Source organism: Theileria parva, assembly GCF_000165365.1.
Source record: "Theileria parva strain Muguga chromosome 4 map unlocalized ctg_529, whole genome shotgun sequence".
Classification (NCBI taxonomy): domain Eukaryota; phylum Apicomplexa; class Aconoidasida; order Piroplasmida; family Theileriidae; genus Theileria; species Theileria parva.
Window position 1 is genome coordinate 1210357 of NW_876246.1, and position 25154 is coordinate 1235510.

Consider the following 25154-nt stretch of genomic DNA (forward strand, 5'->3'; position numbering starts at 1 on the left):
TTTATAATACACACTGGAGTTGATATTGAACAAAGCAGGAAATGTGCAAAAACGACATTACACAAATACGGAATAATTGGGAAGAAGAAGAACAGAAAGTGCTTAAGGCAGAAGCAGCGTCAAAAAGGAGCTTCTACAACGAAAATTAAACCAATTCAAAGACATTTAGACCCCATCCGTGCCTCTAGAGAGTCGATTCCCCACTGTGACACCCGAATGATTGAATACACAATTATTTTAAAAGGGAACCCTTGTATAAAGATTTTAGATGGTTTATTATAGATATATCAACCTTTCTAGCTCGTTTGACCCTCTAAGAAAGCTTGGAAGGCTCTGGAATAATATGTTACCTCTAACTTATTAATTTATTATTTTTAAACTCGCTCATAGATTGAAATTTTAATGGCTCCCACATTTATTTTTATTGCAGATCAGCGTATTTCCATTTTGTTATTTGTATTCCGCCTACCAGAAGAGGTTAAATAAAATTTCTTGCAGAAAAGATCAGTTCAGATTTTAAATGTAGTATTTTTGGTCCTAATTGTATAGTAAATTGAAATTCGTGCCGAATCTTGCTTTTTGGATTCTCGCAAACTCCACACATTTATTTCATGATCTACAAATTAATATTTTTCATTACCTCAAATTCCGAAAACGTGATTTTAACATTTTTCATGTAATCTTTCACTTTCCGCACTTTATAAATGGCGCCTAAAAGAGGATGGTGCAAATATTGTCTCGATGACTACCGTCAAGGAGATATCATTGTTAGATGTAAGTTCTACGCCCAATAGATTTATTTTTTTCCCATAATTTTAACGTTAGATTTACAATTATTTTTAGGCTCGAGCTGCCCGCGCACATTTCACCGCGAGTGTCTGGACCACGAACTCCTGACAAATACATCTGGCTCTGCCTATTATCAGAATAATTATGACAACCCGGTGGATCTGTCGGATTTCACCTGCGACTCGTGCCAGCAGTACGCGCAGGAGGTTGAGATAGTGAATGATGAGAGGTGTAAAATTTGCAAAGAGAGGAACAGAGACGAGTCGGACATTCTGCTGCTGTGTGACGGCTGTCCCAACAGCTATCACATGTCCTGCCTGGATTTGCACGTAGAGCCCGACTCAGAAAAGTGGTATTGCCCAATGTGCAAACCCGAGTCGTTTGAAGGGGTCAACGTTAGAGCCCACAGAAGAAACCCGCTTCTAGACACGAGTGAGCACGTCAACTCTTCGATCTGTTACGTGTGCCAGAGACATGGGAAACTCCTGGGATGTGATTTCTGCTCAAACTCATTCCACTACGACTGTTTACCAGAATTTGATATAGGTATTTTTTAGAATAATACGAGTTACACTTTGTTAGATAGTGAATATATTGAACAATTTCTTAAATTGACTGTAGATACTATTGCCGATGTGTGGGAATGCCCTTGTTGCAGAGGAGAGGACCCGTTTATCAACCAGATGCATAAGAGATGGACGATATCACAAATTGAAAAGAATAGTAAAACAAGGCGTAAATCCATACTAACGTGGAAAGGAGTCATAACAAGATATAGAAATCGCTTCATTTTAGCACATCGTCAAGAATTAGCACCTTTTGTAACCACTAAAATTATCGACCAACTCATTCGATCATTCATCTCCAATAAAAGTATTGCTTTAGTTATTTATTATTGTTAATAATTATTACTAATAATTAATATTGTTAATTAGTTACAAATTATATAATTTTCTATAGATAAGAATAAGAAGGAAAAGATGAAGGATGTTGAGAGTCAGTTGGATCAGCTGCAAGAAGAACAGCTTATAGAGTCGAATAAATTTGTGATTAAGGCTAGGAAAAGCTGTTTTTACCCTAGTGGACGCAGAAGAGACAGTCGTCCAATGAGAAACGGAGTTTCACTCAAACCTCACCAGGAAGATGGAGTTGACTGGCTCCTCAAATCATTTCTAACCGGAGGAGCTATCTTAGCAGATGAAATGGGTACTCACCTATTCAATCACATTTTGAGATAGTTGGCTTTATTTTACAACTCAATTGACTATTTATAACCCAACTCATTTACAATTTTATATTTATGGATTCATAACTTCTTTTATCTTATTTGTTTGTAGGATTGGGGAAAACGATACAGACATTGTGTTTTTTAAGTTATTTGAAAATGATGAACATTGAAGGACCACACTTGATAGTTGTGCCTTTAAGTACAGTGGGAAATTGGCTCAGAGAAATTCACAGATTTACACCTCACCTGACAGTGGTTAAGATATGTGGGTCTAAGACCGAAAGACTCCACGCAATGTCTGACCGCCTGGCATACAACGGACTTTATGACCTCTTCGTAACAACGTACGAAACAGTGAAGTGTGAAGAAGCCTTCTTTGTGGAAACTGTACCCCGTTGGCAGTGCCTCATCCTAGACGAAGCACACAGAATCAAGAACCAGTCTGGAGCACTAAGACATTCAATGGATCGCATTGTGGCAAACATGAGATTACTACTGACAGGTATTTTTCACGCTATTAATTACTGATTTAGGAACACCGTTGCAAAATAATGCACAAGAGCTGTTCACACTAATCAACTTCATGTTTCCAGAATTATTCAGAGACTCACAAATCATGGAACAGGTAGATTTTTAGGACTGCTATCACTATTAACTCCCTAAGTGGATTTTATTTAACACTATCAGTATTAAATTTTGATGTCAATCTTATTCATTAAACGCGTTTTATTAATTTTATTCATTATTAAGCGCTTTTTATCAATTTTATTCATTAGATTAACAATATTATAACCGCTTGATATAATTGGTTTAGGCATTTAATGTGAAGAAGAGGATTAGAAACGAAGATGAGATGAATTTCACAGTGGAGGAGTTGGAGTCGATAAAGACGTTGTTGTCGAAGATCATGTTAAGGAGGTTGAAGGAACAGGCGATAAGTTTGCCGAAGAAGATATTCCACGACGTGTGGTTGCCGCTGAGTGAAGAAACACTAAAGTGGTACAGAACATTGATGAACATCAGGACCCTGATGAGAGAAAACCTGTCAATAAAGAAGCTGCTGGGAATCGTGATAAAGATGAGAATAATATGTGGACACCCGAGAGGAATTGTAAGTAGACCCCAACAGCGAGAGAAGCTTTTGGAGTTTTTTAAACAGGATTTGAATTTCCAGAAACAAATCGAGTCAGAGGCCAATGAACTGAACGACCTTAAGGGATACACGCATATACAGGCGTCTGCAAAACTAACATTCCTGGACAAACTGCTGAACCAACTCCACTATGAAAACTGCGCAATCATACCGAATTATCTCAAAATGTACAACCAGCACCTAAAGTCTCTAGATCAGTCACTATATCGTCAGTTTATCAACAATAATCCAGATCCACTTGTGACCGCAACAGATACCCAGTTTTTGGGACCCTTAAAGATGGACGCAGTGACCGATGACTTCATTAAGGGGAAGATTTTCAAGATCGACCCGGACAAATCGGGACCTAGCAAGATAACCGATGACGATCTAAAGAACCTGTTGATGGTGAAAACGGAACTGCCCAAGTTTGAACCCAACGTTTTGAAAGAATTAACCCTGAAGTCTGAACTCACTTTAAACCCGGAAAACATTTTTAAAGGTGAGCTTAACCTAAAGAGAGAAGTAGTGGATAAGGCGGAATCGGAAACGAGCTCATTTAAAAGAGAGTTGGAAGCTGAAGACCAGGATCAGAATGGATTAAAGGACGGCAAAGGAGATAAGGGATCAAAGAAGAAGAGGAAGAAGATCTCGAAGGATGAGTTTTTGAGCACAGTTGAGAACCAGTATGTGAGAGTGCCCAAAAACACTAGTGAAAATAAAATGTACCTCAGTGACTGCCTGCACGAGGTTAACCTGACTCAAAACTGCCCGTACGTGTCAATGAAGATCTATGAGAATGCTCTGGAGCAGGAAGCGAAGTATAAGAAGAGCAAGAAGAAAGTTTTGTACAAGTTTGAGAGCACAAACCTGATTGAAGCCGCCGTTGGTTCAACAGAGTCGCTCTCAAACTACATCAATGACCCAAACCGCAAAACTTCCAGAGTGATAGAATCGGATGACGAGGATGATTTACCAGAGACAAATGGGGATAAGAATGTATTAAATGGCGATGGCACACCTTCAAGTGATAATTTGTTAAATGGTGGTAAAGATGGAGTTGGTGCTGATAAATCAGTTGGCGGTGATAAGTCGGGAGTTAAAAGTGAAAAAACTGCAGCGAGTGGTCAGAATAACGGAGTTAGTGTTGAAGCAGAGGACAGTAAAGTGTATATGCATAAGGTACTGATATTTACGCAATTTCAATTGGTGTTGGATGAGTTGGAAACGTATTGCATAAATAGAGGTTGGAAGTATATGAGGCTGGATGGTAGTACAAATAAATTAATCCGTGAGCTGGATATACGCGAGTTCAACAGCAACAACAGTAACTATTTTGTATATTTGATAAGTACGAGAGCGGGAGGTCTGGGGATTAATTTGACAGCAGCGAATCATGTGGTCTTGTATGACGAGGATTGGAACCCGTTCATTGATCTCCAGGCGATAGACAGAGCACACAGAATTGGTCAGAAGAGGAATGTACATATTTGGAAGTTAATTTCAGAGTGGACAGTCGAGGAAAGAATGGCCCTGATTCGTGAGAAGAAATTACAACTTGACAAGCTGATTTTGCATAACAAGACCACAAAAGCAGGTGCCGATGAAGGTGATTCAAGTTTCACGAATAGTGTGACAAACGGTGAAAGTGGTAAAATCCTGGATGAAGAGGATGTGATAATAAGTCTATCGCACGCAGCAATGTTGAAGATGATGATGCATGGGAACAAGGCTCTAAAATGCCTTGAAGCTGAACCCATAACGGATTTGAAGCTGAATGAGATCGTCGATAGGAAGCGCAGAGCACCACCTGAACACCTTGATGACACAAATGACATTGATGACGTGATTATAGGCTCAAGCAACCAGGTGCAAGGTGAAGACAGAGTAATTATCCAGCTAGTGAAGGAGGAAGATGAAATGGATATAACCCAAGAAGATCCAGCAAACCACCCCAAAAAGAAAGTTTCTGGACTCCTAGTAAATGATCTAATTAATGAAGAAGATACCACAGATTACGGAGTTAACCAACCCAACGAAGGTAGTAGTTATTACGGAGTTAACCAACCTAACGAAGGTAGTAGTTATTACGGAGTTAACCAACCCAACGAAGTTAGTAGTGATTACGGACCTGAAGGAGTTAGTGGCGATTCAGTAGATTACAGAGGCAATGAAGATGGTGGAGATTATGGAAATACTGGAGATAGTAGTGACTATGGAGCAACGGGAGACACTGGTGATTACAGACTTAATAATGATGGATTAGTGAATGGCGCAAGTGAAGTGAATGCAGGAACATCAGAAACATCACAGACACAAGAAGAAACGCCTGTGAAAAAAAGAGGAAGAAAGAGGAAAATGGTAATGGAGTTGGAACAGGCAGGATTATTGTGGAGAAGTGTAAGAGAAAAGAAGAAGCCAAATATGATATACACACCAATGGAGTGGCAGAAGAAAGGTGAAGGCAGAGTTTTAAGACACGAGACCAAGTGTTTTTGCTGCTCAAAGCCTAAGAACTTTAGAACTACATATAAAGACAAGGAAGGGAATGAGGTTGAAGTGGACTACGGAGAGTTGATCAAGTGTTTTAGATGCCCGAAGAGTTATCATAAGTTTTGTGAGAGAGTGTCTAACATTAAGAAGACTTGGAGTTGTAGGTGGCATGAGTGCTGTTTGTGTTTCAGGAAGAGCTCTCAGTGTGGAAACTTGTTGATACATTGTTCTAGTTGCCCGACATCGTTTTGCTACGACTGTTTCCCACCAGATTACACACGGCATTACGTCAGTGACGACTACTACTATAACCTAAACCAGAGAGGTCTGGTGGCAAACTCTACAAATTGGATATTTTTCCTATGTTCAAAGTGCAAGATAGAGTCTGAACGTAAGCGTAGGAGTATATCCGGCGAGGAACGCGACAAGCACAAGAAGGAACAGAAGGAGCTGCGTTCTGAGCTATTAAGTACAATCAAGAGTAAGGCTGACAACATCAGTTCACGTGAAACCAAGAGACTCCAGTCAATAATTAACCGTGAAGATAAGAAACGTATCGAAGCCATGAAAATACAGGAAAGTGAACTTGAGGAAAGACACAGGCAACTATACCAAAGTCTATTCCCCATCAACCTCATCGCTGAGATTAAAAATCGCATCAACTCTGATATTCTCAATGATTCCACTCCAGATAAAAGTAACATCGATAAGTTTGATCACGCAGATAATCAATACAAAGGCGATAACATGGATAGAGTTGGCGGGATTAAGGGAGACGCAGATGATCTGGACAGTATAGAAAAACGGGATAAATCTGATAGATATGACGAGGATTGGGGGGTAGGAATGAGAAGTAAGAGACGCGGATTAAACTTTTCAAATGTTAGACTGCCAAGTAGAATGTTACAGTTCTGTGATAACTGCAGAATACCACTGCATAACATTTATAAATACCGAGAACCATGTCCGTTCCCAAAAGAATACATTAAACTAGATCTCGAAATCAATGTAAAAAAACCAAAATCTGAAGAAACTCCAAATCATACACCTGACGTTAATACCACCGCCACTAATTCCTCCATTTCCACCAATAGTACTCCTGTGACCACTAATCGTAGCCCTATTACTGCTACTAATAGCACAAATGAAACGGAATCGTCGGATAAGTATAAGAAGATAATAAAGAAATGTTATTGTAGTTTATGTTATGAGAAGAAGGGAAAGCGAAGTGTACATTTTAGAAGGCATTGTGATTTATTAACTGACGAAGATAAGGAAGAGTATAAAGTTAGGAATGAGAAAGTTGAGAAGGCAATGGAGTTACTTACTAAACTTATACCTTCTACACCAAACGCTATTGACTATACTCAGTTCAATAACATTAAACTTAAAGCGCTTTACAATCACATGCTGGACCAGTGCGACTCACTATATCTCAAGGCTCTGATCAATGTTGGACTACTACCTAGGGAAGCTGATAGTGACACTGTTGTTAAGTATCCACCACAACCTACCACCGGTGCTTCAGAGTCTACAAACACCAAGGAAAAGCCATCTGAAGGCACTGCACCCGATGAAGCTAGTGGACTTGTCAAAAACTATATTCGCTCATTTAACAACATTTATAAACTGCAAAACAGCCTCATGCTACCAATCATTTACAAAAATAATCCAGACAATATTTAAAATCATTAATGTTTTGTACCACAAATTTTTATACTATTATGTTATTTTATTATTATTGTTGTATTATACTATTTTAGTATAGTATTATAGTATTTGTATGGTATTGTAAACTTATACTTATTGGTATTATGGTATTACTATATTATTAACATGGTACAATAATAGTAATATACAAGTATAGTAATGTGTATGGTGGGTTCAGTATAGCATTGACAGGCTACATTTAATGAGATTTTCGAAACTTTTCGAGAAATTAGTCAACAGAGAAAGCGTTGATATAGCTGTAGGAGGAAAGAAAGGACCAAAATGGTACATGGACGCGAGATTGAGTTTGGTAAAACTTCATATTGTTCATAACCTTAAAAGGCGTAAGAGCAATGCAACATTTACTAAAAAATGTTTAAAAATTTGAAACTTACGATTTGAAAAACATCATAAAAAGTGAAAAGATGCTGGTATATTTAGAAATAATATTGAGAGATTGAAGGTAAAAAACCTTCAAAAAATCCAACTCCTTACTGGCAAGTCTAAAAAATATATTAATTAACACAATTAATGTGGAATGTGTAAGAATCTGATGGAATTCCTAGTTTAACAATTGTGTTTGGAGTCTATTAATTAAGTTTTGGATGTAAAAAATTACTTGGCCGTTTCATAGGTGGATATGTGGTTAGGATGACCGGAAACACCGTGACCATCAAAAGTAAACAGAACCCTTAGGCTGTGGTCATTAATAAATTTTTTTACATGAGGTAAGGCGTGCTCAGGGTCCCATTTCGTGTCGCCGTCCTGAAGCAGAGGATCATTGATGACAGTGCACGAGTACCCATAATAATCACAAAGGCTAGCTAATTCAGCCTCTCGTAGCTCACCTTTGCCCTCAGAGTTACCTAAAAAATTATTATAACGGGGAATTTTAGGTAATTTTGGAAAATTAAAAGGTGTGCATGACGAACCGTTGGAAAGGTATAAGAAGTGTAGTTTAAAAGTGGATTCCTCGCCGGGTTTGGGAATGCTTTTCAAAGCTCCGAGAGTAGGGAGGAAAAACATGGATTCATCATCGGGATGTGCAAGGAGGAAGCCGAGACTTGGATTTCCGGAAGGAGAATCTGAGGTTGCATATTTGAGTGCCTCGAAGATGTGAGAGAGCATGTGAACATTTCTAAACTCTGCAAACCCACGTAATAAAAGTGGAATAAAGGCAATTAACCTAAACTTCATGTATAACAGAGAACACGAATAAAAACATAAAATGAGGTTTAAAATGGTGGAAATAGCTAAAATGTAATTGAGGTGTAAAAAATTATATATGCAATGAATTATAAATAAAAATTCTAGATCCTGTTATAGATAATGTTTGTGGGAATGGTATAGATCATTTTGATAATTATACCATAGTAGAAGGCGGTACAGAAGAGGCCGCAAGTGAATACCGAAAAGGCGATATTCTTCCTCAACATCTAAAAATAATTAATAACAAAATTATAAAATAGTAATAAAATTGAAAAATAACAATTATATCAGAGTGTTATAGTAAAATAGGTCATAAGTAAAATTAAGGTTTAAGTAACTACTGTATTGTAATCTTACGGTTCTATCTTGAGAGAAGAACAACATGACGGAGCCAAGAACAAGAGCAATGAGTGAAGTGAAGACAGCGATGATGAATCCGATGTAGTTGTGAGGCTTAATTACCATAACATAGACCGATGCTAAAGAAACATAAGAGTTTGTAAACATACCGCTGAATGCTCCAGCCAAAACGGAAGCCGGAATCAGAGACTTTTGAGAGTGTTTCCTAACAAAAGCAGTGATACCAGATACAAAGAAAAAGATTGAGCAGATAGCTGCAGGTAAGGTTTCCAAGCAAGGCATTTTTACTGTATCTAGAGAATAAGAATTTCAAAAATTAAATTTGAAGAGTTGTAACTGATCTGAAGAAATTTTAGTCTGAATATTGAGTGAATTTAACAGCAAAAACTGTCTATAGATATACAGATGGGGTAAATAATATATATATTCAATACCACACAACCTAATTAATAACCCTTCCAATCCTCCGTTTCAACACCTAACTCTGTTCCTAATTACTAGTTGTCGTGTTAAATATCGCATTTCACCTTTTTTAATATTCATGCATATACTGATTTTACAAAATTCTAATTACACATTAAATTTGCTTCGATTGATTTATTTCGCTTTTTATTTCTTTATTTTAAGGTTAATTTAATAAATTTAAAAGTTTTTTGCTTATAATGTTAATGGAATCTCACATATTGTAACATTTCATGTATTTATATATCTAATGCACATTTACTGATTTACTTTCATTTATCGTTTTTGCCATAATTTTATTTTTTTCTTAATTTTTATAATTTTTATCCGATTTTCAAAATAACTTGTTTTAAACACTCTCTACATTATTTCTTTATATTATATAATCATATATTTTTTCTTATTTTTTATTCTGTTATTTTTATTTTATATTATTTTATTTATTATATATATTATCACTTTTTAATAAAATTTTGTAATTTGGCTCTTTTGTGTTACCCTCCACATATATAATTATGATTCCATCTGCTGATTCCCTCTTATAATTTATGTTTTTGTGTTAAATATATTTATGTGTTTATTTTAATTTATTATGTAAAATTATTGATATGTAAATAAGTGAGTTTTGTCATCGCCATAAAAGCCATATTTATGAGTTCTAGCAAAACTCAAAGAAGGAGATTATCTCCCAGATTAATTGGCAAAAAACAGCCAAACTATAGTGACCTTTCAACATCTGTGTCTTTAAATACTTGCGAGTCCTCCACATCAACCTGTGACTCAATAAATTCTAAGAGGAATCTTCCACAATCTAATAAAAGACTTAATTACAGTATTAAAAATGATGACTATTTAAACAGTGACACGGAATCAGACGATATTCCACCATCAACAGTACCTTCCTTACATATACTCATACTCTGACTCATCCTATTGATAATTTTTAGGAAAATGTAGTAAAAGACCCTAACATATGTAGACGCTGTGATCAACTTACAGCTGAACTGACACAACTCAGGATCCAGTCATTTGACAAGTGGGTATCCGAGATAAAATCACTCCAGGATATGTTAATAATGAAGGAATCAATAATAGAGGATTTTAACAGTAAGTGGTCTGGCAAGGAAAGAGATTTAAGGAGGTTAAAAGCTGACCTAACAAATGCTCAGAAAACCATTTCTCAGCTCCAGAATGACATAAATTACCTCAAAAGCGATAACGATTTCAAAAATACCAGAATTGAAGAGCTGGAATATATGATCGAGGTAACACTTTAAATATCAAGTTATTTACCTTTTCATAATTAATTTTAGGGTAAAAATGATAAGATAAGTCAGCAGAAGAAGATTATTGAGAAAATGGAGAAAATGGCACGCGAAGATAGTAAAATAATAAAGAGGCTGAGGGTGTAACAACTAACGACACATAACTTCATACACTGTAAATTAATGTTTTTATAAATTCTTATTCCACTTTAAATAATTTTATTTGTTTTTATAGCGTTAAATTACTATTAATTAATACCAATCACGTGATTCCAATAACATGGTGTTATTGAAAATTATTTCATATAATTTAAGTTACACCAGTTTTTTTAGTTTCATTTATTCACATTAAATGTTGTTTTACTAAATATAATTCTACTTTTTTAATTAATCATTCGTTAATATGGTTAGGACATTATTAATTTTTCCATATAGTTTATTTTATTTAATATTCCACATTTTTACCAAGCTATTGTAATTATTATGGTATATACAATTAATTCGATAATTTATGTAATGTATATTTTAGGGTGATATAACATCGTATAATGGCGGCGCCGTGGTTGCCATGATGGGAGAAGGATGTGTAGCAATCGCATGTGATAAGAGACTGGGGTTGAACCAGCAGGTTACGGTTAGTTCAAACTTCCCAAAGGCGTTTAAAGTAACGGAATCCTGTTTTTTTGCAGCATCAGGACTCGCAACAGACGTTCAAACACTGTAAATTCCATTAATATCATTTATTAAATATAGGAAGGAGGAAATTATGTTCAAGGTTAATATGTATAAACTGAGAGGAGATAAGGAAATGAGTGTTAAAACACTTTCAAACATGGTTGGAGCAATGTTGTATTCAAGGCGTTTTGGGCCTTGGTTTGTGGACTCAGTGATTGCTGGATTAGATAATGACAGTTCACCTTACATTACATGTTTTGATCTTGTTGGTGCTCCATGTACTCCTTCAGACTTTGTAGTTGCTGGCACTTGTTCCGAACAACTTTACGGTGTTTGCGAAGCTCTTTTCAAGCCGGGAATGGTATACAACACATATATACTATTGATTACAATCTTATAGGATCCTGAACAACTTTTTGAGACTGTTTCACAATGTTTAATGGCTGGAATTGATCGAGATTGTCTTTCAGGTTGGGGCGCTGAAGTACATGTTATCACGCCTGATCGAGTGATTTCAAGATCATTGAAAACCAGAATGGACTAATTTTCTTAATATTTCAATGATAATTGTTAAACATGTTAAATAAAACATTTTATTCTTGTTTATGTGAATTTTCTCCATTATTTTCATTTATGTCGAGTGGTACCCGATTCTAGTGGATTCTGTGTAGAATAACTTTATTTTAAATAATATATATAATCGCAATTTTTTCTACATTGATAATGTTAAATTTTGTACAATGTTTTTAAATTGTCAAATTAATTGTTTCGTTAACTTTATTTGTTATCTTCATAGGATTCCTTATATAAATAATATTATAAATCTATAATTGTTATAAAATTTAGTGTTTTTGTCGCAAAATCAGTTTATTCTTGTAATATATGGTTTTTTATTGAATAATGTGCTTTATTTGAGGTAATTGTTTTGTATTATTATCATGAGATTCCTACAATGTTCGATTGTAGAAAGGTACAGATTTTGTGTTTTTACGGGTTACAGATTCTTAACAATTTCCACTCAGAAATCAGTAACGGATTCCACATCCGGTTCTAATGTAACTAACTTAAACGTAAAAGACCCTTTGAAGGTTAAAAAACCTAAAAATGCTACAACAAAGGCTAAAAAACAGTCTGTACCTGAGGAGTTTTTTACACCTCCAGACTTATCAGACGCTCAGGAGAAGTCTGTAGTCCTTAGGAAGCCAATTCCCAAGAACTTTATAAGGGAAACTTTACTCCCTCATCTCGAACATAATGTTGCCTACAACTGTATGAAGTTTCCACCTGATGTTGTGCTTCAAATAGGAATTGCCTACTCTAAATTACCGCATTTCATCAGACAAAGGAGTATTGAGGATGCTCTGGTTGAGGCTTTCAGGTTCAGAATGACAGATTATTCCGCACCAGATTGTATTCAGCTCCTTAACACCTGTTTAACCCTTCAAGGACTCAGGTGTTTAGCTGTATACGATGATATAGTCACAAGACTTGAAGTTCCATATATATTTAATAGTATCAACTCACTTAACAGATTAGGTATTTGTAGTAGTGTTTCAAGGATCCTAAAACACTCACAGATGATCACAGACTCTGACATTACTACGAGTACTGAGTATACAAATGGTGAAAACAGTGATAATAATCCTAATTCAAACACTGAAACTAGCGGCAATCCAGGTGAAAAACCTGAAAATCTTAGTGAAAGAAACTTTGTTAAACTTAACATGTATAATGATAATTATAATGACAAGTATCATGTGTCCCTAATAAGGCCTTGGAGTTATATAGTAAAGGGGTACCGTGACAGGAAGATTGCAAGTTTGGTTGAAAGGCTGTTGAATTTTTGCGAGGAGAGAATACTACCTCAGTTGGAGTATGATCTTAAGTCTTTTGACGCTGATGAGCTTACTGATTTGTTGGGTGTTCTGGCCCAGAGAAGCGAACGTGACGGAGCCACTTTGGACTTCCCAATAATTTCAATTTTGATGAGTAATATCATTAGGCTATATCCATCAACTTCACTTCTAAACAGTCTTAGTAACCTTTCAAGTCTTTGTAGGCTAAGAATTAGGCATGATAAGTTTTTATCTTTGGTTTTAGAGGATCTCAGAAACCCCCTAAAGGTAACTAACATTTACCACAAGCACCTTAGCAGGTGTGTATGGTCCCTGGCTAGATTTGACCTTCTGAATGATGTACTCTCAGACTTAATGCCGCACATTTCAAGAAATGTACCAAAATTTGAGCCTAGCTGTTTTGCAAGGCTTGCCCAGGTTTCCAGGTTCTACACCTTCAAAGACGAGAAGACCCATAAAGAATTTAATAACCAGCTAATGAAGATTACTCTGTTTCTTCTCACTAAACTTGATGCTTTCAGTCCTAAGGAGTTGACTTTCTTTATTGCAGGACTCTTTTGCATGCGACTTCTACCAGACGAAAAAACCTTTACAGCTAGAACCCCATCAGAGATAAAGCCAAAGTTCGAGAAGGACGAGAGGTATTTGACCAAAGCTAACAAGAGTTCAAACAGTTTGATAGTTCTTTCAAAGGTGTTGGAGGCTCTTAGGAGGTTAGATTCAGAATTTGACCTGCTTGAGATTGAGAGGCTCATCTCCACCACTCGCTCCTTTGAAGAGTATGAGTATCTCCTTCAGAAGTTCCCGGAATCCTGGGCCAACATTATAAACCCACCAGAAGACATGAATTAATGTTATTTTACAATTTTATATAATATTGAGTATATACATTTCATTATATACAATGGATTTATAAATTGTATATTCATGTGTGTAAGTTGTAACACTATTGTGAATATACACAAGTATATAAATGTGAGCCAAAGCATACACAAAGTGTATATATACTGAATGATATTAGGAAAGAGAATCAGGAGTGTAAAAATTCTAGAACTTTGTCAATGTACTGATCAGTGTTCAGGTAATCGTTTTCAGTGGCTTTAGGGTTTCTGGCGAGCGCGAGGTCCTTGGTCATGAAACCAGCGTCGATGGCTTCAACACAAGACCTTTCGAGTTTTTGAGCAAATTGAACTAGTTCTTGATTTGCGTCAAGCTTTCCTCTCCTCTCAAGAGCCTTAGCCCATGCTACGATAATTGCAACAGGATTAGTGCTAGTAACCACTCCCTAAAATAAGATTAACAAATGTAAAGGTAAGAATGTGGGGAGTACCTTTTGGTATTGTCTGTAATGGCGAGTGACTGTGCCGTGAGCGGCTTCAGATAAGAAGCATTTACCATCAGAAGAAAAGAGAACAGAAGACATTAAGCCGAGAGAACCGTACCTAAATAAGAATTATACAATTGTACAGACTGGTGTAAGGTGTGAATAGTAACATACGCTTGAGCTACGATATCAGACTGAACATCACCATCGTAATTTTTGCAGGCCCAAACAAAACCACCTTCTGACTTTAGCGCAAAGGCTACCATATCGTCAATTAGCCTGTGCTGATAAGTTAAACCCTTTTCCTCGAACTTGGCCTTGAATTCCTCGTCGTACACCTTCTGAAACAGGTCCTTAAACCTGCCGTCGTAGTACTTAAGGATAGTATTCTTAGTTGAAAAGTACAAGGGCAAGTTTTGGCTTAAAGCGTAGTTAAATGAAGCCCTTGCAAATCCCAGTATTGACTTGTCCAGGTTAAACATTCCAATAGCAACCCCAGGACCTTTAAACTCATGAACAACTACATTCTTTGGTTCTCCACCTTCTGGAGTGAAACGAAGCTCCAACTTCCCAGGCTCTGTCACAACAAAGTCCTGGCAGTTGTACTGGTCTCCAAATGCGTGCCTTCCTATTACTATAGGCTTCTTCCATCCTGGAACCAGCAGTGGAACTGATTTTGTAATTATTGGGACCCTGAAAACAGTCCCGTCCAGAATATTCCTTATCGTTCCATTTGGTGATTTGTACATTCGCTTCAAGTTAAACTCTAAACATATTAGTAAAAGAGTAATAAAAATATGATTTACCCTTTAGTCTGGCCTCGTCAGGTGTAATTGTTGCACACTTAACTCCAACTCCATATTTCTGAATTGCAGCCGCAGCATCCAAAGTAACCTAAGAAACAAATAAATACAACACATAAGATGTGTATAGTGGATAATTTTATACCTTGTCATCAGTAGAATCCCTCTGTTGTATTGACAAGTCAAAGTACTTCAAATCCAAATCAAGGTGTGGAAAAATCAACTAAAAATAATTTGATAAGATGTTGATAAATCTGGTGAAATATAAAATATATAAGTTAGGGTAAAATTAGTTACTTTGTTCTTAACTTTATCCCACATGATTCGGGTCATTTCATCACCGTCGATTTCAACGACCGGATTTTTAACAACAATTTTATTTTTAAGGTTCATTTTATTAGAAGCAAACGAAGAAAAATGATTCTTTGAGGTTAAGGCGTGAAGGATGTTGTCATTTACAGATAAACAATTGAAAGCGTATCCTAATGTAACAAATGATCTATGAAAAGATAGGAATCTGGCCCCAACTTTACAATGTTGTGACAAAAACATGGGTATTTACTAATAACGAAACCATGTACAATTATCTAGGGATTTAAACTAATACCATTTTACATAAATTCATCGATGGGGTCTACAAAATTCCTATTTGGATAGTCTGGACAACTGGAAAAGGTTATTTAAATTTAGAAATAACAATACTACAGATTTTCATTTAATTAAATGGTTAAAGAAGTAAATCAGGATCAATTTATGTATAAATAATAAATTCATATTTTAATAAAAAATTTGCCTACACATTAATCTTATTTTTAATCTTCCAATGATATTATAGCTATTTAAACAAATTGACGTTGTTTTACATGATTTATAATAAGTTTTATTTAATTACGATTCCAACTTCTTTTTATCACCCAAGAATTCTTCATTATATATCAGATACACATTTTAATTTTCTTTATTGTTTCTGTTGTATTTTTTAAATTAATTTTATTTTAAATTGTGTTTAGTAATTTTAATTTTGTTTTTAATTTCTTTACCATATTTAATTTTACAATGTGTACACTATATTACCAATTATTTTTTAATCTTCCAAAAATACAATGACTCCTAAATCAGTTTCCTTTAAGTCTGTTTGGGACAAGATCTCTTGTAAAAACGACACCAGCCTTGACCCATTAGACGTATCCCTATCTCATGTTCCTATAGTTAACACTTCACCAGTAATTCACGACGTTAGTTCTCCTATTTTAAATCCGAAAAGGTTTTTGATTGACAGACCTTTAAAAATCTCATCAGAATTTGTCGTTTCAGGTAATTTATAATTTTATTTACTATTATCATAATACACATCAATTCTTTAATAATATTTTCATAGAGTTTGATACTGAGATTAAGGAATTTTGCACAGATAACATAGATGAGTTGATTACACCCGGACCATATGATAGAAGATCTAGGGATTCCAACGATTCCGGAGTATCCACCGTCGTCTTTAGTGATAAAATAAAACTTAACCAGTCTGACTCGAGGAGCTCTGAATATAGCCCGAATCCTCTATCAAACCCAGAGCGCTCAGACTCGATAAATACGACTTTTGAAGAAGTTAATTGTCCAGAGAATTATGGCTATTCCGATTCAAATCCTGATCACATCTATCACACACCAGTCCAGAAGTACAGAAACGCAAACAAGTCTTATGAGAATTTCACTATTAGCTCTAACTTATCTGAAAGTGATAAGATATTCGGAGAAATTAAGTCAGATGACTCGTTCTTCTATAAACTCCTCGATAAATCTTGGCCCCTTTCATCCGGCAAAGGTTCTTTCGATCTTGAAAACCCAGAGGTTTCTGACGATCTTATCGTAAATGAGCAGAATGAGCCTCCAATACAGTTGGATTTAGACACTCCAAAGGAGATTGAGATTAAAGATTCTGGGGAACTAAGTCAGGATGACAACGTTATAAAGATTTTGGTATTTACTGATACACACTTGGGATTTAAGGAAGACGACTCTTTCAGGGGTAACGACTCTCTAAACACTTTTGAAGAGCTTCTCTTCATTGCAAAACACTTGGAAGTTGACCTTATTCTACATTCCGGAGATTTCTTCGATAAAAACATGCCAAGCAGAACCACAATGTTATTTTACATATCATTAATTATCGATATAGTTAATTAGTTGTGAAATAGTTAATTAATTATGAAATAGTTGGTTAATGTATTTTGATGATTGTATGAATTGGCTTAGGTATCGCACCATGGATTTGTTGTCGAAATATTTATTAAGTAGTATGAGTAAGTTAAAAGTTAATACGTCGGGAGTTGAAAGTGCAAAGCTGATTAGCTTTGAGAAGGGTGTTGCAAATAACCCTTTGGGTGATTTGTCATATTTCAGTAATGTTTCCAAGGAATATTTAACACCTTTTTTCGTAATACACGGAAATCACGGTAAATTTCGTACATCATATTTGCTTTCAGATAATCCGACATATCAACACTCATTGTCACCAATTGACATCTTAGACGTTGCTGGATTGGTACTTATAACTCTACTCATATTTTTTAGGTAACGTATTTCGGACGGGGTTTTGACCTGGATAATGTTTTAATAAGGCCTATAAAAATCTCTAAGGGGGATGTTAAGATCGCCCTTTATGGGATAGGATGGATAAAGGATGAACGGTTGGTGGAGATGTTCAACAACAACAAAATTAAATTCGAGCAATGTGAAGACTTTGACAAATACTACAAGATACTATTGTTACACCAGAACAGGTACCCTCGGAGAGGAGTCAATGACCACGATTACATAACCACGAGTATGATCCCGGAGTGGTTTGACCTTGTAATCTGGGGCCATGAACACGAGAGTATTAAGTTTCCTCAGAAAAGCTCTTTTGAAAACTTTCAAATACTACAACTAGGATCTACAATTCAAACATGCCTAGTACCAGCAGAATTGCCACCAAAGCACACATGCCTCATACATGTTTCGTCAGAAAGCGTTAATTTCTACCCAATTTCACTCAAAACCACCAGGAAATTCATCTCAGACGAACTTCCCAATCTCAACAAGGACGAGCTCTCTCATATGGACCATGAAAGTTTACATGAGTACTTGAAGAAGGTAATTTTTATAGTATAACTGTGTATCAGGCTGTTGAGAAGGTACTGGAGAACTCGGAGGCCAATTTCACAACGGAGTTGAACTCGTTATCATTGAGTGAGGAGTTGGATCTTCCATACATATCAAAGATAAAGGCACTCATAAATAAGGCGTCATGTCCACTGGTCAGGTATCTAACACATTCTCACATGATGTTTAACAAATTCAAACAGTTCTCCACGTTCTGAAATAACGTTTTAGGATAAAGGTTGATCCGTCTGTTTTCGAGATGATTAACCCGAAGTTGTTTGGCAGTTCATTTATAGGTTTGTTTAGTGAGATTAAAATTTTTAGGGAAAGTGGCAAACCCAAATGATATATTAAAGATGAAGAAAGTAGAGGTTGAAGAGGGTTCAAAGATGAAGTCAGATAACATTAAAAAGAATATGAAACAGCAAGTGTTATCCTCAATTGGGGATAATTGCCAATTGTCACTCTTACTTGAGAGTGAATTGAGTGAGGCTGTTGGCAGATTTGCAAACGCCATGGTAATGTAAATATTTTAAATTGATTGTAGGAATCACAAACTATATTGGAATATGTAAGAAGAAGAGTTGCTTTGATTCAGGAATATCTAAAGACTAGAATGAAAGAAACAGTTTCAGACCAGCTCTCAGAGGATGTTTATTCAGATTTAATAGATAAATTCTTACAAGTATTGAGTATTTGGATCATAATGTTTAGGATAAAACGAGGGCCGATAGACTTGAAGCTGGAACAAAAAGAGATCTAAATGGGTCAGGTGTAAAGAACTATGAATCATACCTAAACCATATAATGGAAGAATATAATAAACCACCTCAAGAAATGGCAAATGGAAGGTTAGAGTAAATTAAACTCATATGTGTAGTGATGAAACGGCTGAAAATGAGAAAGAAACAAACTGTAAAAAGAGAACAAATCAGAGAAATTCAAAATGTGTAAAGTTGACATGGTATTTAAACCAAAATGGAGATAAAAAATAACCAATCACCCAACTGTTTTATCTCATAACCTTGACACTATATTTAATTTATATCACCCCTGTTTAATGTTAATTTTGTATTTATAATATATTGTAAGTGTATTTATATTAAAATGGATGAAATTAATATTTGCTGTAAATATAACTAGTGAAATATGTGTAGTAAGGAGGAGGAACTGAACCTTCTCCTGAGTAAATTAGATTTAGCATTTGAAAAACATTCAAAAAAGAATGAATTTAATGATAGTAAGCCGTTTGTATCAACATTTGATGTTGAATATGACCATGATAAGGTTTTGAGCGGAGTAAAGAGTTTAATGTCAAAGGGCTACTTAACCCTTGAAGAAAACAAATCAAACACATATATGTTGACCAAAGAGGGTGAAAAATACTCCAAAAACAATTCACCTGAGTACATTCTGGTCCAGAAGGTCAAGGAATCTAATGTACCTCAACTTTAAACCAATTATTTATCTTGTTTTTAACTTTGTTAATTAATTGTTAGGTTTTAACCGTTGACGAGGCTCTCAAATCTGTTGAAAATGCGGATATTGGCTTGAAGAAGTGTATGAAGAATAAGTATCTTAAACTTGAGGATAAGGTGTTATCCCTCGGATTAAACTCCTTGGATTCTGATTTAACTCAGAGTTTACTGTTAGTAGTTGGAAATTATGGAAAATGTGAGCCTTCTATGATGTTGGAGCTTTCGAAATTGATTCCTGATAAGAAGAAATTGGACGAAGAATTGGGTGATTTGAAGAAGAGAAAGCTGGTGACATCTAGGATTACGGTGTGCTATAACGTACGGAAGACCGATGAGTACAAGTCCTCGGTAAGGCCTCAAATTACTGATTTGACTATGGAGTTACTGGAGAGTGGGAAGTGGGAGGAAGCAGGTAACTTTAACAATATTGACCATTTTTAGAAATTAAAAAGTACAACTTCTTCTCAAGTGGTAAAAAAGCACTTAATGGAGATTTACACCCTTTGATACATACAATGCAGGAATTTAGAAGAATTTTAATATCGATGGGATTTGAGGTATAACTCAGATTAGTTCATTTTGGTTTAGGAGTTGGATACTAGTAGATATTTGGAGTCTAGTTTTTGGTGTTTTGATAGTCTTTACATACCACAACAGCACCCAGCAAGGGATATCCAGGACACATTCTTCCTTGATGTAACTTAAACCTAATCTCAAAATGTTTGTAGAACCCTGAAAAAATTGATCCTAAGTTTCTAGATGAGGCGCATGTTAAAAACGTGTCAGTAGCCCATGGAGATGCCAGGGTGTATAACAGCTTTGGATGGCAATATAACTGGTAGTGCCTTAATTTTAACTTGTTTTAGGGACCTTGATGAATCGCTTAAGACAATTTTAAGAACACATGTAACTCCATGCACTGCAAGGAAACTTAAACAAATGGCAGATGATTACCAGAAGGTAAATTCAAAAATTATATAAATATTGTTAGGGGAAGCCTATTGTTCCTTGTAAATTCTTTGCAATTGATAAAGTCTTCAGAAATGAAGCCACTGACTCTACACATCTCTGTGAATTCCATCAGGTTAGTTTTATTAACACCAATATTGTTAGATTGAGGGGTTTGTTGTGGGTTTTGACCTCGGACTAGGAGATTTGATGGGTGTTATGGAAACATTCTACGGAGCGATAGGAATAGATCCTCTGAGGTTCAAACCAGCTTTTAACCCTTATACGGAGCCCTCAATGGAGATATTCGGCTTCCATAAGTCACTTAATACCTGGATAGAAGTTGGAAACAGTGGTATTTTCAGGCCCGAAATGCTCCTTCCCATGGGACTCCCAGAGAATCTGACAGTAATTGCATGGGGACTCTCTTTAGAAAGGCCAACAATGCTAAGCCATAACATTAAAAACATTAGAGACTTAATCGGCTGTAAATACTAATGTAGAATTATTTTTTACAAATTTTAATCTAAATGTGTGGTCTAGTTAATCATTTTCAAGATTCCACATTTTTACTACCTACACATGTGCATATAAGATCACTTGATATTATTAAATTTTATTTAAACTAATGTTTAAAAAATATTTCTTCAACTTTCAATAGATATCATATTAATGTTTATTAAAATATATTTCATTTTGGGTAAATTGTACGACATCTAAATTTGTTGTTAGGAGTATTGTTTTTATCTGTTAAAAACTCAAATTCACAGGATCGTGTTATGAATGAAGATGGACCTCAACAGGATTATTCTCAAATGCACTTGATTGATGTTGACAAGATATCCCTGTCAGATGACTTGTCGAAGTACACGATGTGTAAGGATGTGTTTTACCCGGACAGTGAAATAATGAAAATTTGCAAAAACAACTCGATTTGCAGACTACTTCCAGGACACGAAGGCTATTTGCAGGTTTTCTGTGACTGCTCAAACACCGTCACGGAAACACATTACTTTATGGGACCACAATGTGAAACAAGTAAGACAGTAGACTATCTAAACGTATATGAGAAGCTCACAATTTTATAGAAATGGTCATATATTACAATCAAAATGGTAAGTTTGTGAATAATTTAAATCTTTAGTGTATGGAATTGTTAACACGTCATGGCTTGAAGATATTTTCTCACTAAACTCTTGGAAAAACGATTTTTCAAGAGTTGGCCCATTGTTTTAGGCTCTTAATATAGTTTTTAAAATTTAAGTCAATTGTGCTTCTGTTTTTTGACCACTTTTAAAGTCAATTTCAGGATGTGTTTTGGTTAGCTCCTCAATGGCCGTTTTACACTCCAAAAACATCGACTTAAGCATCCTTGGGGCACTTGGGTCCTTGACAAGTGGCTTCATTTTTTCCCTCATGAACTGGTCGAGGTCAGAGGCGAAGCCGGTTAGCCTCTTTTTAGTATCCTCGAGCACTGCGGTTGTTTCATTTACCAAATTCTGGGCCCATTTAACTTCGTGTTCATCACCAGTAGCCTAAAATATGATTTAGTGCGTTATTAGTATAGGAATCTAATGTGTATAAATTACCTTTATGGATTCCAACTTAGATTGGGCCTCTACAAGCTCTTTCTTGTATAAGCTATACTCCTTCATTGTCCTTACAATGGATCCCTTTTTAATCTCTAACATTTGTTTTGGTTCCATTTCGCGGATCCTACTATCACGTTTTAAAATTGGTAAATTAAGACTATTGTACAGAAAATTAAAATTTATTTAAAATTATAATAGATTAAAATTGTAGTATAAAAATATAAATATGTTACATGGAAATTGATATACTACATTATTTAACACAGTATCATTAAGTACACAGAATGGGGAAATGATTTTAATAAACCAGGGTTTTGCGCATTTCAAATGCGTCGTCAGTATCATCATAATAATTGGGTATTGTAACATGAACGTAATAATCAAGTTTCTTGTAAAATTCTATGGCCGTTGTGTTGCGATGGTTCACGAATAGATTCACGTATTTGCATTTTAGATTCTTGCTATTCTCCTCAAACTCGGTCATAAGTTTAGCTCCAAATCCGCATCTTCTAAAACCTTTGCTTATGAAAATCGATGTTATATGACCGTAATGTACACCCTCACTAGTTGTATTACTACCTACGAAATTATTAGCAAACTTGAACCAATCAACCTAATAAAACTCTATATAATTGTTTATAATTAATATTTAAAAAATTCTATAATTCGGCGCTACCTATAATGAATCCTTCCATATTGTCGTCGACTTCAAGTACCAGAGATAAGTTTGGGAAGTTTTTAACAAATCGGTGGTATATTTGATCAGGGTAAATAATTGTAAATTCATCGGATTTTATATTATCAATAGTTTTTATATCATTTACTGTCATTTTCCTAATTTTGTAGGTGGAATATAAGTTCTCCATCATTGATGCCAATAATCGATAAACGGGCGGGATCTACATGTATAAATCATGAAAAAGTGTGAAAACAAATATAGTTGTAGGTGTGAATTGTATAATACAACATTCAGCAAAATATAAAAATAAAAAATATATAATGATCACAATTCCTGATTTCTAACATAAACGGGGTTGACGGTTGTTGTTGAGTAATTTTTATATTTTCTTGCGACAAACAATTCCTTTTGTCTTACGACTGTCAATTCTTCAAGGACTAAAAAGCAGTAAAAAATAACAAAATACCGGGAGCAGTTGGCGGTGATAAATTTTCTGCTCCTCCAACGGTTGATTGGCTAACACGAGACGCAGATCCAACATCGGCTGAGGATATACCTAAAATTTTAATTAAAGGTCGAACAAGAGTCTTATTTAAATAGATGGCAATGTGTACAAATATAATTATATAATAAAAACAACTAACTTGGAAGTGAGAAATTAAATATAAAGAAAAAAAATCCCAGAATCAGAAAAAACTTCATTGAGTATAGATTTAAGTGATAAAATATTAATTGGGATAAATAAATATGACATTTATTGCAGATCATAAAGCCTGACATTAGGCTAAACATTTCATGATATTTATTGATAAATTACATAATATTGTGTTATTATTATTTACTCATAAAAATTAAAAATAATTTTAAATTTTAGATGATTTAGTTTTTAGTTCGAGAGTCAAGTTCCCAGTTCCAACTTCTTTACTTTCCTCGGATGCGTTAAAAGAACATCTAACTCTGAATCCATTAGTACAATCGGCGATCTAAACTTCACATTCATTTAGTTCTATTTATTAAATAAAAACTTAAATGTGCAAAGACATTTGAGTTTTACTTTACTGAATAACAGTAACAACTTGCCTTTAAATCTTCAACGTCTGTTGGCTTCTTAAAACTTTCAGTTGGACAAGTTTTAACTCCACATTTAGTAAAACATGAATATCCCTTTGGATATACCAGAGCTGATTCATCATCACATTCACCTTCATTGCTCTAAAACACATTTACATCACTCATTAATACCTTGTATGGAACACATTTAAACCTTCTCTGGCCCGGTTTACAACCTAATTCCATTCATCAATAATCAATTACAACACAGAATCAACTTTTATATAACAAAATTTACCTCCAGTTTCAAAGTATGTTGATGTTCTATCCACTTTAAGTCTTATTTTCCAAGCTATAATGCGATTAGTGTTTAAAAATAAAAGAAATAAGTTAAAGAATAAGAATAAATTGTTACTTTCAGCTTGTGGATTACACTTTAAACCCTCGTCCATGTATGTAGTCCCACATTGAGACATACAGAATGTATTCATATTGACAGATTCAGGCTAGAGACATATTAAGCAACAAATTATATATAAATGGGATAATAACTATGTATAATTAGTTACAGGTAAATTTTCGCAAAGTAAAAACGTGTTATACATTTTGCCTAGTTCTGAAAAGCTCCTACACATTATCATTAAAACATTATAAATGTTTAAAATTGTTAGTTTAAATAAAATTACCTAATTTGAGCGAATTTATATTGTTTACAAGTAATAATATCAATTTTTGCGATAACATACAAACAAGTATGTATATTCAATATTAATCTTATATAATCAATAACTTTCATTTTAGAAAACTACAAAATTAAAATTTTTTACTAAAGATAATATACACATGTTATAAAATATAGATTTATTTATTACTATCGATATTCTGTGCCCAATGTGTAAAACGACATCAAGTAGAATTTTGATTCAAAAAAAATTGAATATAAAATGTAGTAAAATTACA

General features: G+C 34.9%; 13 protein-coding genes across 13 annotated transcripts; 7 read left to right on the forward strand and 6 right to left on the reverse strand.

Annotated features, from left to right (window-relative positions):
* Positions 1-704: 704 nt before the first annotated feature.
* On the forward strand, positions 705-7328 carry ISW2 (SNF2 family protein; the record flags this gene model as incomplete). Its single annotated transcript, XM_759156.1, has 7 exons — positions 705-774; positions 844-1335; positions 1372-1662; positions 1750-1995; positions 2127-2519; positions 2551-2642; positions 2832-7328. The coding sequence occupies 7 exons, from the start codon at positions 705-707 to the stop codon at positions 7326-7328; spliced, it is 6081 nt and encodes a 2026-aa protein (XP_764249.1).
* Positions 7329-7521: 193 nt separating this feature from the next.
* Positions 7522-8659, reverse strand: gpi12 (GlcNAc-PI de-N-acetylase family protein). The gene is made up of 4 exons (XM_061306039.1): positions 8285-8659; positions 7972-8218; positions 7748-7855; positions 7522-7717 (listed from the first exon to the last, which is right to left on the reverse strand). Exons 1-4 carry the CDS (start codon positions 8547-8549, stop codon positions 7582-7584), a joined length of 756 nt encoding a protein of 251 aa, XP_061161201.1. The 5' UTR covers positions 8550-8659; the 3' UTR covers positions 7522-7581.
* Positions 8617-9337, reverse strand: TpMuguga_04g00616 (putative integral membrane protein). Its single transcript, XM_759158.2, has 3 exons — positions 9071-9337; positions 8919-9040; positions 8617-8788 (listed from the first exon to the last, which is right to left on the reverse strand). The coding sequence occupies exons 1-3, from the start codon at positions 9201-9203 to the stop codon at positions 8663-8665; spliced, it is 381 nt and encodes a 126-aa protein (XP_764251.1). The 5' UTR covers positions 9204-9337; the 3' UTR covers positions 8617-8662.
* Positions 9338-9832: 495 nt separating this feature from the next.
* Positions 9833-10850, forward strand: TpMuguga_04g00617 (uncharacterized protein). The gene is made up of 3 exons (XM_759159.2): positions 9833-10277; positions 10331-10648; positions 10697-10848. The coding sequence occupies exons 1-3, from the start codon at positions 10035-10037 to the stop codon at positions 10793-10795; spliced, it is 660 nt and encodes a 219-aa protein (XP_764252.1). The 5' UTR covers positions 9833-10034; the 3' UTR covers positions 10796-10848.
* Positions 10851-10917: 67 nt separating this feature from the next.
* PBC1 (Proteasome subunit beta type-3) lies at positions 10918-11884 on the forward strand. The gene is made up of 4 exons (XM_759160.2): positions 10918-11054; positions 11178-11368; positions 11402-11684; positions 11724-11884. Exons 1-4 carry the CDS (start codon positions 11052-11054, stop codon positions 11865-11867), a joined length of 621 nt encoding a protein of 206 aa, XP_764253.1. The 5' UTR covers positions 10918-11051; the 3' UTR covers positions 11868-11884.
* Positions 11885-12017: 133 nt separating this feature from the next.
* TpMuguga_04g00619 (uncharacterized protein) lies at positions 12018-14046 on the forward strand. The gene has a single exon (XM_759161.2). The coding sequence runs from the start codon at positions 12262-12264 to the stop codon at positions 14029-14031; it is 1770 nt and encodes a 589-aa protein (XP_764254.1). The 5' UTR covers positions 12018-12261; the 3' UTR covers positions 14032-14046.
* A 130-nt stretch (positions 14047-14176) lies between these two features.
* On the reverse strand, positions 14177-15911 carry idhM (NADP-dependent isocitrate dehydrogenase). The gene is made up of 6 exons (XM_759162.2): positions 15604-15911; positions 15452-15529; positions 15310-15397; positions 14678-15269; positions 14510-14621; positions 14177-14464 (listed from the first exon to the last, which is right to left on the reverse strand). Exons 1-6 carry the CDS (start codon positions 15856-15858, stop codon positions 14210-14212), a joined length of 1380 nt encoding a protein of 459 aa, XP_764255.1. The 5' UTR covers positions 15859-15911; the 3' UTR covers positions 14177-14209.
* Positions 15912-16259: 348 nt separating this feature from the next.
* MRE11A (Mre11 DNA-binding presumed domain protein) lies at positions 16260-19442 on the forward strand (the record flags this gene model as incomplete). The annotated part of the gene is made up of 11 exons (XM_061306040.1): positions 16260-16620; positions 16685-17450; positions 17560-17759; positions 17790-17848; positions 17878-18438; positions 18468-18607; positions 18679-18743; positions 18772-18965; positions 18995-19132; positions 19162-19298; positions 19328-19442. Exons 1-11 carry the CDS (start codon positions 16410-16412, stop codon positions 19440-19442), a joined length of 2586 nt encoding a protein of 861 aa, XP_061161202.1. The 5' UTR covers positions 16260-16409.
* A 38-nt stretch (positions 19443-19480) lies between these two features.
* On the forward strand, positions 19481-21389 carry TpMuguga_04g00622 (phenylalanyl-tRNA synthetase subunit alpha; the record flags this gene model as incomplete). Its single annotated transcript, XM_759164.2, has 8 exons — positions 19481-19887; positions 19947-20337; positions 20367-20482; positions 20514-20621; positions 20654-20763; positions 20792-20885; positions 20917-21009; positions 21039-21371. The coding sequence occupies exons 1-8, from the start codon at positions 19597-19599 to the stop codon at positions 21369-21371; spliced, it is 1536 nt and encodes a 511-aa protein (XP_764257.1). The 5' UTR covers positions 19481-19596.
* A 97-nt stretch (positions 21390-21486) lies between these two features.
* TpMuguga_04g02075 (uncharacterized protein) lies at positions 21487-22109 on the forward strand (the record flags this gene model as incomplete). Its single annotated transcript, XM_061306127.1, has 4 exons — positions 21487-21573; positions 21606-21911; positions 21962-21988; positions 22018-22109. The coding sequence occupies exons 1-4, from the start codon at positions 21546-21548 to the stop codon at positions 22107-22109; spliced, it is 453 nt and encodes a 150-aa protein (XP_061161877.1). The 5' UTR covers positions 21487-21545.
* TpMuguga_04g00623 (Tubulin binding cofactor A family protein) lies at positions 21939-22733 on the reverse strand. The gene is made up of 2 exons (XM_759165.2): positions 22463-22733; positions 21939-22408 (listed from the first exon to the last, which is right to left on the reverse strand). Exons 1-2 carry the CDS (start codon positions 22577-22579, stop codon positions 22133-22135), a joined length of 393 nt encoding a protein of 130 aa, XP_764258.1. The 5' UTR covers positions 22580-22733; the 3' UTR covers positions 21939-22132.
* Positions 22698-23894, reverse strand: nat5 (Acetyltransferase (GNAT) family protein; the record flags this gene model as incomplete). Its single annotated transcript, XM_061306041.1, has 5 exons — positions 22704-23044; positions 23142-23364; positions 23490-23581; positions 23611-23700; positions 23789-23846. 5 exons carry the CDS (start codon positions 23844-23846, stop codon positions 22764-22766), a joined length of 744 nt encoding a protein of 247 aa, XP_061161203.1. The 3' UTR covers positions 22704-22763.
* Positions 23895-23997: 103 nt separating this feature from the next.
* TpMuguga_04g00625 (uncharacterized protein) lies at positions 23998-25128 on the reverse strand. Its single transcript, XM_061306042.1, has 7 exons — positions 24881-25128; positions 24764-24821; positions 24610-24700; positions 24493-24546; positions 24387-24430; positions 24225-24356; positions 23998-24127 (listed from the first exon to the last, which is right to left on the reverse strand). Exons 1-7 carry the CDS (start codon positions 24988-24990, stop codon positions 24008-24010), a joined length of 609 nt encoding a protein of 202 aa, XP_061161204.1. The 5' UTR covers positions 24991-25128; the 3' UTR covers positions 23998-24007.
* Between the last annotated feature and the right edge of the window lie 26 nt (positions 25129-25154).